This window comes from Dermacentor albipictus, chromosome 4 (genome assembly GCF_038994185.2).
Source record: "Dermacentor albipictus isolate Rhodes 1998 colony chromosome 4, USDA_Dalb.pri_finalv2, whole genome shotgun sequence".
NCBI classification, from domain to species: Eukaryota; Metazoa; Arthropoda; class Arachnida; order Ixodida; family Ixodidae; genus Dermacentor; species Dermacentor albipictus.
Window position 1 is genome coordinate 165,899,023 of NC_091824.1, and position 16,624 is coordinate 165,915,646.

At 42.9% G+C, this 16,624-nt stretch overlaps 1 protein-coding gene across 1 annotated transcript in view; it reads left to right on the top strand.

Moving 5' to 3' along the window:
- Positions 1–16,219, top strand: part of LOC135899944 (kinesin-like protein KIF20B) — a 36,293-nt gene extending 20,074 nt beyond the window's left edge. Inside the window, exons 5-10 of the mRNA XM_065429320.2 lie at positions 1,240–1,452; positions 3,099–3,617; positions 6,515–6,858; positions 8,688–8,856; positions 10,402–10,521; positions 14,754–16,219. Coding sequence (XP_065285392.1) covers positions 1,240–1,452; positions 3,099–3,617; positions 6,515–6,858; positions 8,688–8,856; positions 10,402–10,521; positions 14,754–14,804 — 1,416 coding nt within the window. The 3' untranslated portion in view covers positions 14,805–16,219. The remainder of the gene's footprint in view (positions 1–1,239; positions 1,453–3,098; positions 3,618–6,514; positions 6,859–8,687; positions 8,857–10,401; positions 10,522–14,753) is intronic.
- Positions 16,220–16,624: the final 405 nt, after the last annotated feature.

Sequence of the window (16,624 nt, forward strand, 5' to 3'; positions counted from 1 at the left end):
CAGACAAAAGTAGCTGATAATTTCATAATGTATTCGATTACTGACCAGTCACTGCCCCACAAAAGTAATTTAGGAATTACTGGAAAGCAATAAATTCTATGTATAGAACAAACTGGCCCGGCTGGCACTGCCCTCGGTGTAACTTACAGATTACTATTGTCAAGCTTGTAATACTGGTGACAGCTACTCATAGTTACAACTCTTGTTGTATTGATCAGCGACTTGTTGGATGTTGGAGCTTCACCTGTTCACGGCACGCATCACATCATGACATTTGGCAAAGAAAAAATAACTTTGCTGACCCTCAGCTGCCGCTCTGCGTTGAGCTTGTGCCTCGCCATGGCCCTACGCACTTTGTAGACAGCCATGCTAACCACTGAGCTCGTCGCGCGTCTACACTTCAATTGTTGTGTGGTTTATGTACAGTGAAACCTTGATGTAAATAATACTGATAGAATGAGTTGCATATAATATGAAGCAAATCTTAAATGTTTCTCGCTAATATCGGAAATGGTAGCGAATATTTGCTTATGATATACGAATATGTGTCGAACGAGGCTTTGGGGCTTGCACGACATAAACTTGCACTAGGCTACACATTTCTTTCTTCCTCACTGGTGGGGAAAATAATGCATCCATAGCCATGATGTTCAGACTGAATTTGAAGGAAATGAGTTTTCTTCCAGGGTTTCTTCCAAGACCGTTCCACTGCGCAGTAAAGCAACAATGTGACAGTGTTGTTCAAAGCTACAATTCTCGATATTTCCATCTCTGTTGAATTCTTGAAGCTGTTAATGTGATTGTCCATAAGCGGCCTGGTAAATACCTTGGTGTACGTAACACCTCGCTCTCCATTTAGAGCTAGAGAAGAGCAGCTGTTCCTTTCTAACTTATGTTTAACTCCTTAAGGACGATATGTATAAATACCAGTAAAAATGCTTTTCTCTCTAAATCTGCCAGTCACAATGAAAATTGCCGTATTCAAGAAAAAAGGGAAAATATTTTGAGGAAATTTTGCAGAATTAAAGCGAGAAACATTAGGCAGATATGCTTGTCTACCAGTCATTGAATACACTTGGCTATATCAAACATTGGCTGCAAAGAACCTTAGGTCGTCAGTCAATTCGGAGGTCACCTCTATTGTCTCGCCGACTGGTTAATGATTTGGTGCGAACTCTCAATAGTCAATCTGTCCGTGACCTTCTAAATATATTCCCCTTTCTGCTTCTCTCCACTCAGGTGTGCAAGGGGGCACCAGCGCGCCCCGACTGCTTTGACGACGTCGTCCCGCTCAGCGCAGAAGAGGAGGCCTCTGCGCTCTTGCGGAAAGGCAAATTATTGGACGATAAGGCATCCCGCAGCGCTGTCGACTTCAGTGCCTTCCGTATGCCCTCGAATAGCAGCGATGAGTCCCTAAGTGACAGCTGTGACAGCAACTATGACAAAGCACAGGTATGCTTAGCTCTTGAAGTAGTCTCGGCTTTGAAGGAACACTAGAGGCTAATTCGGTTTAGACTGTCAGTGTTCTTTTAAAACTATTCTTTGCTTTCTCAGTAAGAGGTAAACAAATGAAAACGCAAAATTTCGTTAAAACAAACTCGCTTGGCAACTAGAGCACCGGTATGTTGTGTGACGTCATAGATTTAAGTTTTTTTTTCGTTCTCAGCCCGTTATGGCTTCACGAAATTTCCTGAGAATTTCCAAATTCAGTTTTCGGCGAATAGATTGAACTGTAGTCTACTTAACTCAAGTATAACTACGCTTGAAATGACTTCAAGGCAGCCTCGCGATAGTCTTTTATTTTTGCATTTTTTTCTGGGTAACCAAGCCTTTTCTTGCAATGCAAGAGTGGTGGTAATAATATATTGAAAGTGACTTGTGGACGGAACATACGGCTATTGCACTGGAACACCATAGACTACGACATACAACTCAAACTACCTCCTTGAGTGTTCCACACCATGTGTAAAATACAGTAATCCAGTAACTACTTGCACATCTAGAGAGCAAACAGGATAGTGTCGCCGTCAGGGAAAGCTTGATGGGCCAGAAAATAGAGCTAGTGCGGCTAAATTAAGCTGGTGCAAAAGATGTCGTGCTTTTTGACAGCGTTTTCTCAGGGCTCAGAAAGGTTAAGTTGTATTCCTTTCAAAGCTTGGCAAGGAATAAACGTTCACCCTATGGTGCTTTTGCTGCATATAAGTGGCCCAATAAATAAAATTATAATAATATTCCACACAGTATTTTACTGCCTGCAAGTCTGTTTGTCAGTGTTAAATTCAAAATGGGCAACATCGGTATACAGCTGATGAGTTCAAATACAATCGATTACGAACTATATTGTGGGTGGTGCATTTGTTACGCAAGTGAGTCGATTACTATTAAAGAAACTGAAGCACTTCATTTGTTGTAAACGTCACGATATCGTCGTGTTACAACTGCCATAGCTTCCTGCTCTTTCGTGAGATCTGGACACGATGTGCCCTTCACACTTGCCTACCAGTTCGCTGCACCAAACTTTCATAATTTGATCACTTTTTAGCTATATACTTACGGCATGAGCACGTTTAGGTTGTTCAAAACTGCCTTTTCCAAACCTGATAGCAAGTTTCTTTTGCTAATACTCGCTTTTGAAAAGGAAACGTACTTGTGACAGTGAATCATGAAAAAAGGCTGCACAAGAACAGCGTGGTAATTGTGTAGGGAAGCGATATGAGTGTCTTCAAGCAGCACCGAGAACCTTTTTGATTCATCTTCGGACAGCTTTTTCAGCACATGAAATGACATGGTCGACCAATAAGCACACATAGCGCTGCTAGCCAGATTCGGTTAAACCTTGTGGATGTTCATCACTGGTAAAATGAACAGAACTTTGGCACAGCATGTTGGTCGAACAGACAACGAGCCTTAAGAGTAAAACGTGCCAAGAAGTTATGAACGAAAATTGGTTGCACTGATGCTCGGGAGTCTAACTATAGGCTGGTCATAATTAAACAAAGCCCTTCCAAATAACACTGTATTATATTAGCTGTCGTACTTAACGCAAGCATAATGGATCCAATTTTGTCCGTCCGTCCTTTTTATCACATCTTCAACAGGTATCGCTGTGGCTCTCCTTTTATGAAATTTACAACGAGCGCATTTACGACCTGCTCCTCCCATCAGCTGAGGCAGCCACAAAGAAAGGCGGCCAGCGGCGCACCATTCTAAAGTTGGGTGAAGACCGGGCTAAACGCGCATTTGTGCGCGGTCTCACCGAAGTGCCTGTGCACTCGGCTGATGAAGCGTATCGGCTGTTCTGCCTGGCGCGCAACAACCAGACGCTTGCCGAGACTGAACTCAACCGCAGCTCGAGCCGCAGCCACTGCGTCTTCACGGTGCGGCTGGTGAGCTCTAGGTTGGACATCCAAAACTGGCACGTCAACACAATGATGTTCTGCGACCTGGCGGGTTCGGAGAGGCCATCCAAAGCTGGCACTGATGGGTCACGGCTTCGCGAATCTGGCCGCATTAACAACTCTTTGGTGGTGCTCAGCCGCTGCTTGGAGGGCCTGCGTAGCAACCAGGATGCGTCCAAGAAGGCTCCGGTGCCCTTCCGAGAGAGCAAGCTCACCCAGGTACGATTGCGTTTTTTTTATGGGCCGACATTGTACCTCATATACACAATTTTACAGCCGCGGCCTGGCGTTAGAGCGCCTGCCTGTGCTGGGGGAAGTCGTGGATTAGATTCGTTCCGCCACGGGGCACCCACCGGGTCGTTTTAAATGGGCATACGCGTACCCCAGCCTCGCGCTTGGCTTTCTTCAAGGGTGACTCGTTGAGAAAGGAGCCTGTGCCCTTGAAATCCCATCGAAAGTCTTGTGAACCCACAGAAAAAAATGGTTTGTGCCACACTCATTGCTGCGATTTCCCATGTGGCGTCCCAGAGCACCAATGAGTGGGGGAGCCCTCGCATTGGGCACAAACTTTTTTTCCAAGTGTTGAGAAACTGTACTTTTTACTCTAAACCACTTATGACATGCTTTTGCTCTGACATTTTCTGACCATCAAAAATACCGGCAGTAAAGTAGCAAACTATAGTCTTTCAAGTATTGTTTTTTTGTGCCTAATCTAAAGCCTATGCACAGTGTAGACCTGCAGTAGGCACATTGAAGTTCAAGTTAACATAACTTCCACATAGTTCATATCTTGCAGGTTTTGAAAAGCACATGAATGTCAATAGCCTAATGTCTGCAGCGTGCATGATGCGTAAAGTGAGAAACATGAAAAAAATCCATGTTCAGCCACACACAAAAAATAGCGATTGTGTCCTTCAAGAATCTATGCCGTCTACGACAGGCTCCGCTAAATTGCTTTGAGGCTAACGTATTCACACAAATATAACATGCCTATTTCAAACCGAATGATTATTTGCCTTCCGCTCGGCATTCTGCATGTCCACACGGTCAGTATCCTGTATGCTACTGATTCAGTAAAATCTACTCAAACGGACCCTCGAGGCACCGGAGGAATATGTTCTATTAGCAGGAGTTCCTTTTGCTTAGAAAAAGCTGCAGATGTGCAGCACTGTGATATGCCTCTTAAAGCTGCTAAATATGTGAAGCTTAAAATGAGTATGGCAGCTAGTTTCGGACAACATTCATTTGGGCTAGATGGCGCATACTTGAATTCGGAAGGAACAGCGCCAACTAAGACGATGACAAGTGGCGAGAACGACACAGGACAAGCGCCATCCTGTGTCGTTCTCCCCACTTGTGATCGTCTTAGTTGCTGCTTGAATTAGGCAGGAACAACGCCTAGTTTGTCCCGTGGTTTGTGTGGTGTCAACAGACATTGGATTGACTAAGCATCACTAGTTTTGGTATCGAGGACGCACTGCGGCGAAGTATGAAAACAAACGTAGATCTTACTGCTCCGGTTGGTGCGCGATAACTAGCGATCCGGCAGGGGAGTCCAAATCAATGAACGACACGCTGTACGGCGCCCGTAATGTCGGTTCACCTTATTTTGATGGCCTCCTTGGCGAGTGGCATTGGCGTGAAGCTGTTGTCTTGACATGCTGTGCGTTAAATATCAATCAGATTTTTACTTGCTTGAATCTTTGCCACCGCTTTGTAAGGATGGCTTTCTGGATAGAAGACAGGCTCCAAAAAAATCTTTCAGATCCTGCCTTTCTGTGTAAAAGTGCTTTAGAGCGTGCTTCTCAGGTTCCGTATTGAAGGCCGCGAAAATTTCGGTACTGGTAAAGGACACACATTTTTTTGTACTGACCAAATAGAAAATAAAGCAATTTAAACTGTCCTGTTTAAGTGGCAATTCCGTTTAGGCAATTTTCGTTCGAGTTTACTGTCGCGTACGGAATCTTGATTCACAATGTAGTGCCATTGATCGCACCTCTGCTTTGCATAATGAAGGAATAAGTTGGGACAGAGCTCGTCCAACAGTGTGGCTAATAAATATCTAAAGCATTTCGTATTAAATATGCTTGCACTTGATGAAGCCAATAACACTTGATGTTAAATTGTTTCTTTGATTTTCAAAATTGCCTTGCATTGTAATATGTATACGCCGCTGGGTATCTGCCAATGTGACGCAAAATCTATACATCACGTATAGAAGGGTATATATAGCATCAAACATCTCCTGTCTTCGTAACAACGCTCAATCAGTCTTGCATTGTACATCTGCCTGATTTGGTCCTTGCACTTCGATGTAGTTTGTCAAAGGTGTAGTCTTCAAATACTTGCCTCCCAACGTTCCTGAATTTTAGTTAATGTTTGGCAACTGAGCGAAACATAATGCGACGTAAAATATGCACAAGTACGAAACATTCGAGGTGTAACTGAATAAACTGTTCCACAATACCGCACCGATAATATGCTTGGGATCCTGCCATAACCACGCAATACTGCTGAATGCAAATGGATATTTCTTACTGCATGTTAGCCTCAAATGGCCTTTCAAAATACCGTTGAAATTGTTCTGATAATGAAAGGACACCAGCTTCGAGCAAATTTATTCGTACAGGTATTTGAAAGCAAAATCCCCATCTAGTGCGCTGAAATAGACGTTAATCTTAAACAATGTCTTGCTAGCCAGTTTTTACTGCTCATAGTTCGCGGCTATTTGTATGCTGCGTTTAAAAGTACATCATAGTTAATGAACAAATCAAATGAGTAGGCATCCCTCAAAATGATCGTGCTCACAACTATTAACCTCCGCACCCATCAGTCCCCACTTTCCTTTCTTTCTTTTTCTTTTTGAGAGCTCTCCGCTGAATTACGACGATTTAAAAGTTCACAGGCTGGCAGGCATGTAACCATAAACACTCCGTGAGCTTAAATCAGTGACTCGCTGTGCATACACAATTGATAACATTGCGCATAATTTGAAAATAAACATAATTAAATACAAATGAGATGCATATTACCTGCTTCCCGATAGCTTTGCTTCACGCTAATTCCAACATGTGCATTGGATCTGCGTAATTTTTTTCATCTCTGGATTTTTGTAGGCGATGCAGGCCTACTTCACTACGGGTGCGCAAGTCTCTCTGGTAGTAAACATCTGCCCAGCCATGTCGATGCTCGAGGAGTCACTCAATGCGCTGAAGTTCTCGGCTGTTGCCATTGAAGTGGTGCCACAGCAGCTCGAATCGCGCCATGTTCGCTGCAAAAAGGCTGTTCGTCGGCTCACTGAGCGGTGGCACCGTGCAAGTGGAGGTGAAGGGCTTCGTGGTGGTTTCCTTGCTGATGAAGGGGCAGCACCAGCAGCCTTGGATGCAGATGATGCTGCAGAGCTCTTCGAGACCATCGAGGCACTCGAGCGGGATCTGGAGGATACCCGGGGCCAGCTCGCGTGCGTGTTTTTATTCATCCTTCGGTGGTCTGTGCTTCAGCCAGTGTTGCCGCTCACTCATACGAAGCAGTCCTTGTATTTAGTCTCCAGAGCTCTAGCGTTGCATCCGATGTCTTTCTAGGAGGCAGCATCTGTTCTAAGCCCACTCCTATTTCTCCAGATGCAATGGCACTTATCGGTGTTTGATAACGTAGGGAATTCGTATTCCTGATGGAATACTTGCCAACTTTCCAAATTTTTAAACACGTTTACAATTTGCAGTCACTTTAATGTTGCATCAGTATTGATGAAAAAAGTTTGTTAGCATAAACCTTTTGCTTTTTCGGTCTCCAAACCTCCTCTTGGAAGCCATGATGGCGAAAGAATACATGAAGAGCACTCTTTCTAAGCAACTTTCTACGCGCAAGTTCTTGAAGCACACAAAATTATCCAAGCCTTCGATCTAAAGGAATGTTGCCGGTAATCTAACAACCATCTGCTGCTTGTCAGTCTTAACTCTTACAAGGTAGCTGCTGCTCATTTATTTCTACGTAAATCGGCGTCAATGGAATACATATGTATGTCTCAAAAGGCGTTGCGGCAAACTTTAAAACATTGTACTCTGCCACCCCTTGGTATCGTTTCCACGGGATTATACCAATTAAGTTTAGTGGTTGTCATGTATGCTGATGTTCAGAAACGCCACTTCCCACGAACTATTTAAGAGTTACACGCCTACTTTCTCAATGGGGGACATCATGAGGGTAACATCCACACATGCCACAGTCGCTAGAAGCTATGTGAACTCTATCTAGCCAAATACAGACCCTTCAATCTGAAGTCTTCTCACTTAACCCCTTACAGCATATCTTGCATTTCCTTGTGAAACAAAACAAGACAAGGTTTTATTTAGGCAGATATGCCCAAACTTAAATTTTCGAGATAAGCGCTTAGTTGCGACTTCATACAGAAGTGTCATGTATTGTACTTATTACGGCATACATTTTGGACTATATTTTGTCACCATGCCGAAAGGTTTTGGAATTGCAGAAAACCTGCAAGAATATATCCGCCATTTTCAAGAAAAGAATATTGGCAGCCCAAATATCTGGGCCGGCACCTTTAGAACGCTTCATGCTACCCCTTGCTTTTTGCGTAGCCCTTAGGAGACCAGCGGAAGCCAGAAAAGTCTCTTTTCCTCTGACTTCTTGGGCTGCTGTTTTCATTATCTCTTGTAACAAAGCAGGCTTAATTTTTTATCGTAACATTGCCAGCACTTTCATTTCCATAGGAATTTATGACAATAACAGTGCTAAGAAACGTTTTATTTGTAAAAAACATTATGCCGCAGAATTCGTTCTCTTGCGATATCGCAAATGAGTGTTGCCCTTCATAAAATAAGTTACAAGTACATGCTGTGTCCTATACGTTACAACAATTAATGTCTACCTTACAAAACAACCCGACCACCTTTATTATTCACAGCACTACAGTAGGCTGACAAAAGGCTAACTCGCTGGTATTTTTCGCGTGTTGATTTATTGTAAAGATCGTAAGAATATAGTGTTTACTAGGGAACGTGTTCCATGTTGTGCAATGAGCTCGAGCTGTACATTATTAAGGAATAAAAATTACCTGAAATTATTTTCCCTGTATATTTTATTTCTATACATGGTACATATTACCGATAATTGCAATATTCTTTCTTTAGGGTTTTATTAAGTTTGCAGCAGCTCCGTGTATTATGCGAGACACCATGCAGCAAGTGGTTAATATCCGATTTCGATGTAATGAAGTTTGCTAACCCGAGATGTCGCTTACTGATCTGCCAGTGTACAAACGCTTTGTAGGTGGGCGCAGAAGATGGCTGCCGCAAACGAAGCCCAAGTCAATGACTACAAGGGCCTGGTGAAACAGTTGGAGCAGGAGCTGCGCAAGCAGCGCGATAGTGCTGACCGGGAGATGGCAATTCGCGTCCGCAATGCCTGCGAGATCACACGGCTTGATCTCTACCGCCGGGTAATCATACCTTGTATTCTGCACAGTTCTTTGCATTGTTCAAATGTACAAGGTACCTCTAGCGCACTCACGAATCTGCTGTCATTCAAATGTTGGCACTTCGACTCCCCCAACAAGTGCATACATTGTACGGCTCGTCCTTGTGCACGTTGACACCGTGCTTGTTAATTCAAATAGTAAGTGAACGTTTCGAAGTTTTTACCACCAATAAAACTACCCTTACTTCGCATAGTTTACTGATTTGCTGTCGCAATCGCTGATTCGCCTTTTGGGCAAAACTTCGACATTTCTGAACTAATTAAAATACGTAACTTTATGTAATTAGGGTCCCAGACTGATGCAGCATATCCCATTTCGGGCGTACAAACGTTTCATAAAACAAAATTAAGGAGTCTGGAGCATTAAGACTGTTTCGGCTGAAGCAACCATTTAATTCAGAAAAGTACCCAGAACCGATTTTTGGAGCACACCGGAGGCAAAAGATCACATCGGGGAATGGTAGCCGTTAGCAGTTACGTATTCTGAGCGAATAATCATACATTTGGTCCATTTTTAAAAGATTAGCGTCATTATTCATTAGCTTAGTTTGTCGATGAGAATGTTGTAACGTTTATTGAATGATTGTGAGAAATATAAAGAAATGCATTCAGTGCAATAACGACTCAACTCAAATATCTTTGTCAGTGTTCAAATACTATATTATATGCAATAAGGACAGTTATAATTACTGGTAAAATTGAAATTAATAAAAATTAGGGTGATTTCTTGACTCGAAATTCAAGCACGCTGGGAACAAGAGTACTCTCTTCAGTCTGCAAGGGAGATCTTCCATCTCCTTTCGCTAGGAACCTCCTTAAACTTCCTTTGCTAAAAGGACTGCCGTGTGACACGGCGCGCATCTCCCTCGAGATAAAGATGTCCTTGGTTGATGGGAGTTAAAAGGACTTTAGCGGCGTCCGTGTGACAGGGGTATTAGTTTATTTCTTCCAGGCATTCTGTGCAAGTTGTGCAAGCTAAGATGGGCAAAAAGACCGATGAAAATATCTAAACTGTCTCGCATACATTTTGAACCACCTCTGATGACACTTTTACGCACTGCAAGTTCTAATATGTGTAGTGTTTCAGTAAAACGAGCTGGCAGATAGACATCTGGATGTTCGGACGCACGAGTTTCATGCGTTTCATGAGTTTTTTTTTTTTTCAAGCCAAGCATGCCTTTCAAATTGGTTGATAGGTGCTTTTCATGTATTATAAGTATGAAATAGTTGACGTTCTCATATCTCACGCTCCTTTATTGAGTTCTTTCATGGAGTCCATATTCTGTGCACCTGACAACCCGGTAATGAATAGCAAATTATTCCACTTTGAAGCTGTACGCTTCCCATGACTATGAAAGTTCAATAACTGTGATCACTAAAATTTTCAATGGACAGTATTACTTGGTGCCTGACAAGGATAAAGAGTTTGGTTCAGCTCGTAAGTAGCGGCTGTACAGGATACTACAGTGTTACTTTGCCATCTACTGTTCCTGTTGTCCTTCCTTAGGCCGCACGAGACTCCACCATGGACCTGCGGAGGCGCCTCGAGGCAGCAGAGCGCGAAGTCGCTGAACTCAAGGAAGAGCTTCGCAAACAGGCGGTTGCACAAAATGTGACTGAACACATGGTCAGTGTGCGCTTCGCATCGACTTGTGCATATATTAAGGCTCTTCTGCCCTGCTCTCTTTGCTGGTTGCTCAGCAGTGTGGGCTCAGCGTTCGTTCAGTAGGTCAATATTTATAGCAGTAGAGTGCCTACTACTTTTCGTTCGAAATTTCAATGATTTCAGACACTAAGCAGTAAGTTCTAAACAAGTTCTATGTAGTAAAATAGCTGTAGAGGTTCTTAGTATTTCGAACCTGTGCTTTACACGCAGTATAAGCGGATAACTTTCGTCTGTGTCCGTGCAGCTGCAGATGGCTACAATTTTGGCAAATGACACTGTCTGTGTTTGGGTGACAGAATATGAACTATGCAATACAATGCAATGCTTAACAGTGACTATTCTGACAGTAGGAGGTCCTGGGCACCGATAGGGGCGGGATACACAGTACAGTTGTGAAGCTACCCAAATTTTGGCTGGAGTGCCATACCTATTCTGCATGTTCTCACTAACAGGAGTGAAGTGGTAGCATTAGACAAGGTTGAGGAATTCCTAATAAGGATGGCATTGAAACACTGTCTTCGGCTTCGCTGTTATCGGCGCGTTGCACTTCAGAAGTTTAGAGCTTCTACAGGGAACTTGCATCGCAGGTATTTGCATTGATGTGTAATGTAGTCGCTGTTTGCGGTGATAGATGAAACATCGGCATGCAGTTGACACGCTATCTTCAGCTAATAACGGGCTGACCCATTCTGGCAGATCAGTGGCTGTGTTCTGCGTCTAAGCACCACACGGTTGCGGGTTCAATTTGCAGCTACAGCAGCTGTGTCTAAGTAGGGGCGGATGCAAAACGGCCTTCTCTGCTTTCGACGTTTTAATGTACGGTCAACACTCCTTAATCTTTCAGATATGTGGGCTGCGAGTGTTCTATAAGCCACAATTCACTTATATGGTGTTCCCGCTAACGTTAGCCAAGTTCAACGAAAAAGTGATTAAGAAAACACACTGCAAGATAAGATTGTAACACCTACGGTATGCGGTTGTGAGCACACTGACAACTGAGCACCATAGGTCTTATCATTGTATCTTCCACAGTGCATTTTAAACATTCATTTTCTTTCGTTGAACCACTTGTCAAACGTTAGCTTGGATACACGGAATTTAGATATATTTAACAAGGTACACAGGTTATTAGGCAGCAAATGCAAGGCGCGCATTTGAAGGTAACCATTTGGCGGGATGACTTCATGGGAATTTATAAAGCACTTCATCGCACTTGACATAAATGACAGCTGTCTAAACTTCCAGCTTCGCGTACAGCAATTCAATTGATAACGGGAAACGCCCCAGAAATGGTCTATCTTGTGCGATTCTAAGGTCGCCCTCTGGAGTTTGCTCTCTGCACTAACCCGTGGACCACACGAACGATATTGTCGTGGACACGAAAGAAATTTAAAATCAGACATTTGAGGAAAAGAATATCTTATCGTATTTCGATGATTGCGAAGTCACTGTGGCGTCCTTGGAAACTAGCATTGAGCCCCCCAATCTTCACACAATAGTCGCTATACCGATGTCAAGACTAGACGCAGCGAGAAAGTTCCGTGAACTTGCTCGCGAGCTTACGTAACTTTAAAGAACAGCGCATTCGTTCCCTGGCTTTTAATCCGAAGCTCCGCCTTCCACATGGCTTACCACGACGGGAGGTAACTCTCAATTAGCTCTCTCGCTTTTACTAATGCGTACTCATATCCCATAGAAATCGCCACGAGTCCAGAATGGGAAGTCTGAGTGCAAAGACATGATAGCGCACCTTGTATGGCATTGTCGTCACTTCAGTGCACAAAGGAAAGTCCTCAGCACCCCCCTAGATATGATTGACAACCGTCCCCTTACAGAAGCCTGAATTCTTGAACCTTGGTCCCAGCCGACGTCGGCCCAAGCTGCTTCTAAAGCGCTAGTGAACTTTTTAAAAGAATCGGCACCGATCGAAACAAAAAACAAACGCATTTCTCACACTATTATCTTCTCTTGTTTTCTCATAATTTCTGCCGCTACTCCACCCCCCTGTAGAGTATAGCCAACCGCACACTTAGTCAGCTTACACTCTCTGCCTTTCACCTCTTGTTTCCACTTTTCTGTTTTCACATTCTATGGTAGCGTTAAATATAAAGAACTCCTTCTTTTAGAACTTCGATATTTCTATCGATGTCTTCAATGGACACATCATCAATCCCAGCACATTTGTTCTAAGACTCAAAAGAATGCTCATAAAGTCTGACTGTGTCAGAAAAAAAAAAAGTAGGAACGCTGAAGTCGCTTGGATGGAGTGCAGTTTAAACCTCTACGCTCTGATCGGCCAAAAGAAAACTATTTGGTGTACGCTTTTTCCTTGCGGTGTTAGAACAGTGAAATCTTCTTATCAAATACGAATATTTTATAAAAGCGAACTTCCATTATTGGATGAAATGTATATGCATAATTTCTAAACATAACGAAATATACATTTTTATAGAGTCCATTGGCAACGAAAGTCTAATTAGCGTTATTCGATATATCTAATACTATTAAGAACCGGATGTCAGTTGAACTCGGACGCTTGTAAATAATAAAGTAAAAAAACGTACTTAATGCACTATGAATGACAGCAATTCGAATATTACAGCGCGTCGCCACGTGCAGACAGTACAGTTCCGTATTAAAAAACTATCTCCAATACTACTTAATACTAGTCAAGGATAATAAACATATTGAGATTGGCCAAATAATAAATTTGCCTAAAGTGTGACAACAAATTAGCTGGCTTCCTAAGGTGGGGCGCGGTTATCAACGACTGCAAGCATTGTGCAGAAATGATCCACTCAAGCCTTCCACTCCGTAACATGTTCGTCTGCGTATCACTGTTTTCTGCTGCGATGGTTCTATTAGGATGAAACTCCGTTTGCGTTGGCCTTTCTCCCGGTTGACAAACTGTTGTTGTCCATCAGTCCTCAACAATTTCGGAATGCGAATTATCAAATTATGTATATTCCTATTTCATATTTCGAATATTTTCCCACCCCATGGTTCCTTAATTTTTCTGCCCCACAAATATTTTCCTGTTCACGTGTGTAATCATCGTTCATCTTCAACCTACTAGCCGGTTGTCGCAGTGTCGTGACTTATCAGGCCTGAGCCCCTAAGGCGGAATGAGATGCTCAAGCGAGAGAAATATGTATTCCGACAGAATACATCCAGCAAAAATATTGTCTACCTCCCACTTGGCAAACGTTTTGTGCATTCAGCTTCCGAGGCTGAACATTTCAGAAACTCGCTCGGTCAAGTGCAGAAATATTGTCACATTATCGTTACGGTGAGAAACACTGTAATGAAAACTGAGTAACACAAGCACTTCTTTGTGGGGCGAACCTGTGCCCAGAAAAAGCAAGTGACATTCAAAGCACCGTGATAGCGGCGAGCACTGTCGGGGATGCGCGAAATCTACCGATGTTCAGGTCAGACGCGTTGGTCGGCTATTTATACACTTGTAATTGAACGTTCTAGTGTAATCGCTAGTGCGCGCACACGTTCTCGAATGTACAACACTCCTCCTGCCACGCACACAGTATTGCAAAAAGCTCGGTGACAACACAGACAAGATATTCTCGACTACAAGAATCAAATGTTCTGATGCATGCAGGCGCATCTTGCACCGAGTGATAACGTTTAACATTTGTTAGCCGGTAAAAAGCGGTCACCGGGAAAAGATAAACAAGTACGTGTAAGGGACTGTATTCCTTGCTGTAACACCAACTGTTTAACAGGCTGCCACAAGATGGTAGTTGTTTATATTCAATAACAAAGGATATACTCCGAGAACTTCGGCGTTTAGTTCAATAGAATGTGTTTATATCCCCGTTTCAGCAGTTTTTGTATAGGCCCACTAATTTCACTCAGTGGTATCAAGTGGTGTGAAGCTAAGAATGGAATTAACAACAAAAAATATAACATCGCCGAACACAACAGTATAATGTTGCATCAAGTGTAGACTAGGTATTATCTCGGTGCTTCGTTCACCAACTCGTCCTTTGTTGCGTGCAGAAAAGTTCCACAAGTAATTTTTCATACGTCTTTATCATTACATGCAATAAACTGTAGGTCAATTGTTTTCTGGCATTTGACGTCAGCATTGAGATCCGGATACCTAAAAATATTAGTGTTATGGATATTTCGTTTTTATTCTGTTTTTGAATAGCAAGTTTGCCTTCTCTGTGCAGTGTGGCTGCTGGCACGTGCAAGAGACTTCGCCAGGAGCTAATTCCAGCTGAAGTCGACGTTGCATAAATGTTCTTCAACAATGTATGGCCACTATTTAATGCTTGCCCTGTCTGCGGGCAGCTTAAAACGACTTTAACACGATTTTAACTATTTTAAATACCTAGACATGTTTTTAATACGTTTATCAATGACTCCTGCCGGTGCACTGGCTCCACACCAGACGATCACTATCGGAGCTAGACCTGGGGCCGTGTACCACTCAAGTCTGCTCTTACTTTCTGTGATCATTGTAAATAGAGCCTCCATTTATTTGGCGTTTGTCATATATCTGGATAGCTTTGCTTAAAAATAGAACATACATAAAAGGCATGTTAGACGACGACCGTGTTCACATGGCCTCATGCGCCGGTCAAGTAGGCTTGCTTATACAAAATAGAAGCTAACGTACAATGTACACTGATGATCAGCATCTACGTGCATTATTCAACAATTCTAATTTGATAGCCACACGTGTTTCTTGATGCTTGCTACATTAAGTTACTGCCATTGAGGAAATCGGTGATAGTAGTGTTTGCTAATTGCACGTATGCATACTGACGGCATCTGGGAAATACATGCTCGTACGATGTGCGAACTCGTAAGCAACTTTCACTCGCTGCTGCTGCATCTTGATACACCGGCCCATGCTGTTGTATCATTTTTCCCATGCCGTGTACAGTGCCACTGCCTTATTAGCCTTGTTCTGGAACTGTACAACTTGCACATGGTGTTCCCGCACGTGTATAATTTCGAAAAACATGTTGGAATCTGTATCGTAATGGTTGTAGTCATTTTCCCTCACTGCTGCTGGACTTGTCCTTAGAAAGACATTTCGAATGCTAGATCATGGGAATACATTATATTACAGAAGGACTGGTGCATATTGCCACAGAAGGGTGGTGGTGAGTCGGTTACCTCGCCGGAGTTTCAGTTAGTTCAAGAACATTCTTTGCATACTACCAAAAACATTAGAGCTCTGATACTGCGCATGATAAGAGCCAATGAGACCATGTGCCTTGCTCCTCATGAGTCTGATTAAACCACGTGTACCTTTTTTAGCACCCTTCTATTTACCGTTGAACGTACATTGTTTTAGTCGTCTTTTATCTTATGTACTGTCATTCACCATGTTATCACTGTTATGACTTGTTGCTCAGCGAATTACACGTCTACAGCATCAGAAAATGTTTACTGGTCTATTTTATAGCGAGTCTTGTCTAATCGTATTACTAGTGCTACGCGGAACCTGTTCTACATTTCCGAGTACACGAACACCGTGTGATTACTCTGCCATGTACCAAGATACGTGTGTAAATAGTTGAGACTTCACTCGCAAAATTAGTGTCGCTCATTGTGCTCGCTGCTGCGAGTTTTGCCTGTCTTCCTGGGCACAATTTCACCAATAAAGTCAGATTCTTCAATTTTTCGCAGTGTTTTGTTTCTTCACTGTCACTCGAATGGAGTGACTCAAAGGGCTTTTGAAGGTGGAAGAGGAATGTCTGCCAAATAATATTCGAAGGGACCCAACTGGTTTGTATTCGTGCGCGAGTGGAATGCAAGCCTATCATAGATCAGGTAGTCAATGATCTGATAGTCCCGCGCCCCTACAGACTCTGTTGAAGGTAACTGTGCCATAGATTAAAATTCGTTCTGTTTCAGGTGTTGAATTTGGCATCTCTGCCATCCCTGTGTGCTCTCTAGAGAAACGTTATATAGTGTTAGATTCCTGTGTTTATTCAAGGTCTCTATTCAAATAGCCATCTCAGGCACCACACGCTTGAGCTTTAGCGTATTGCCTTATTCTAGCTTTCAAATGATGTAAACACCGTTT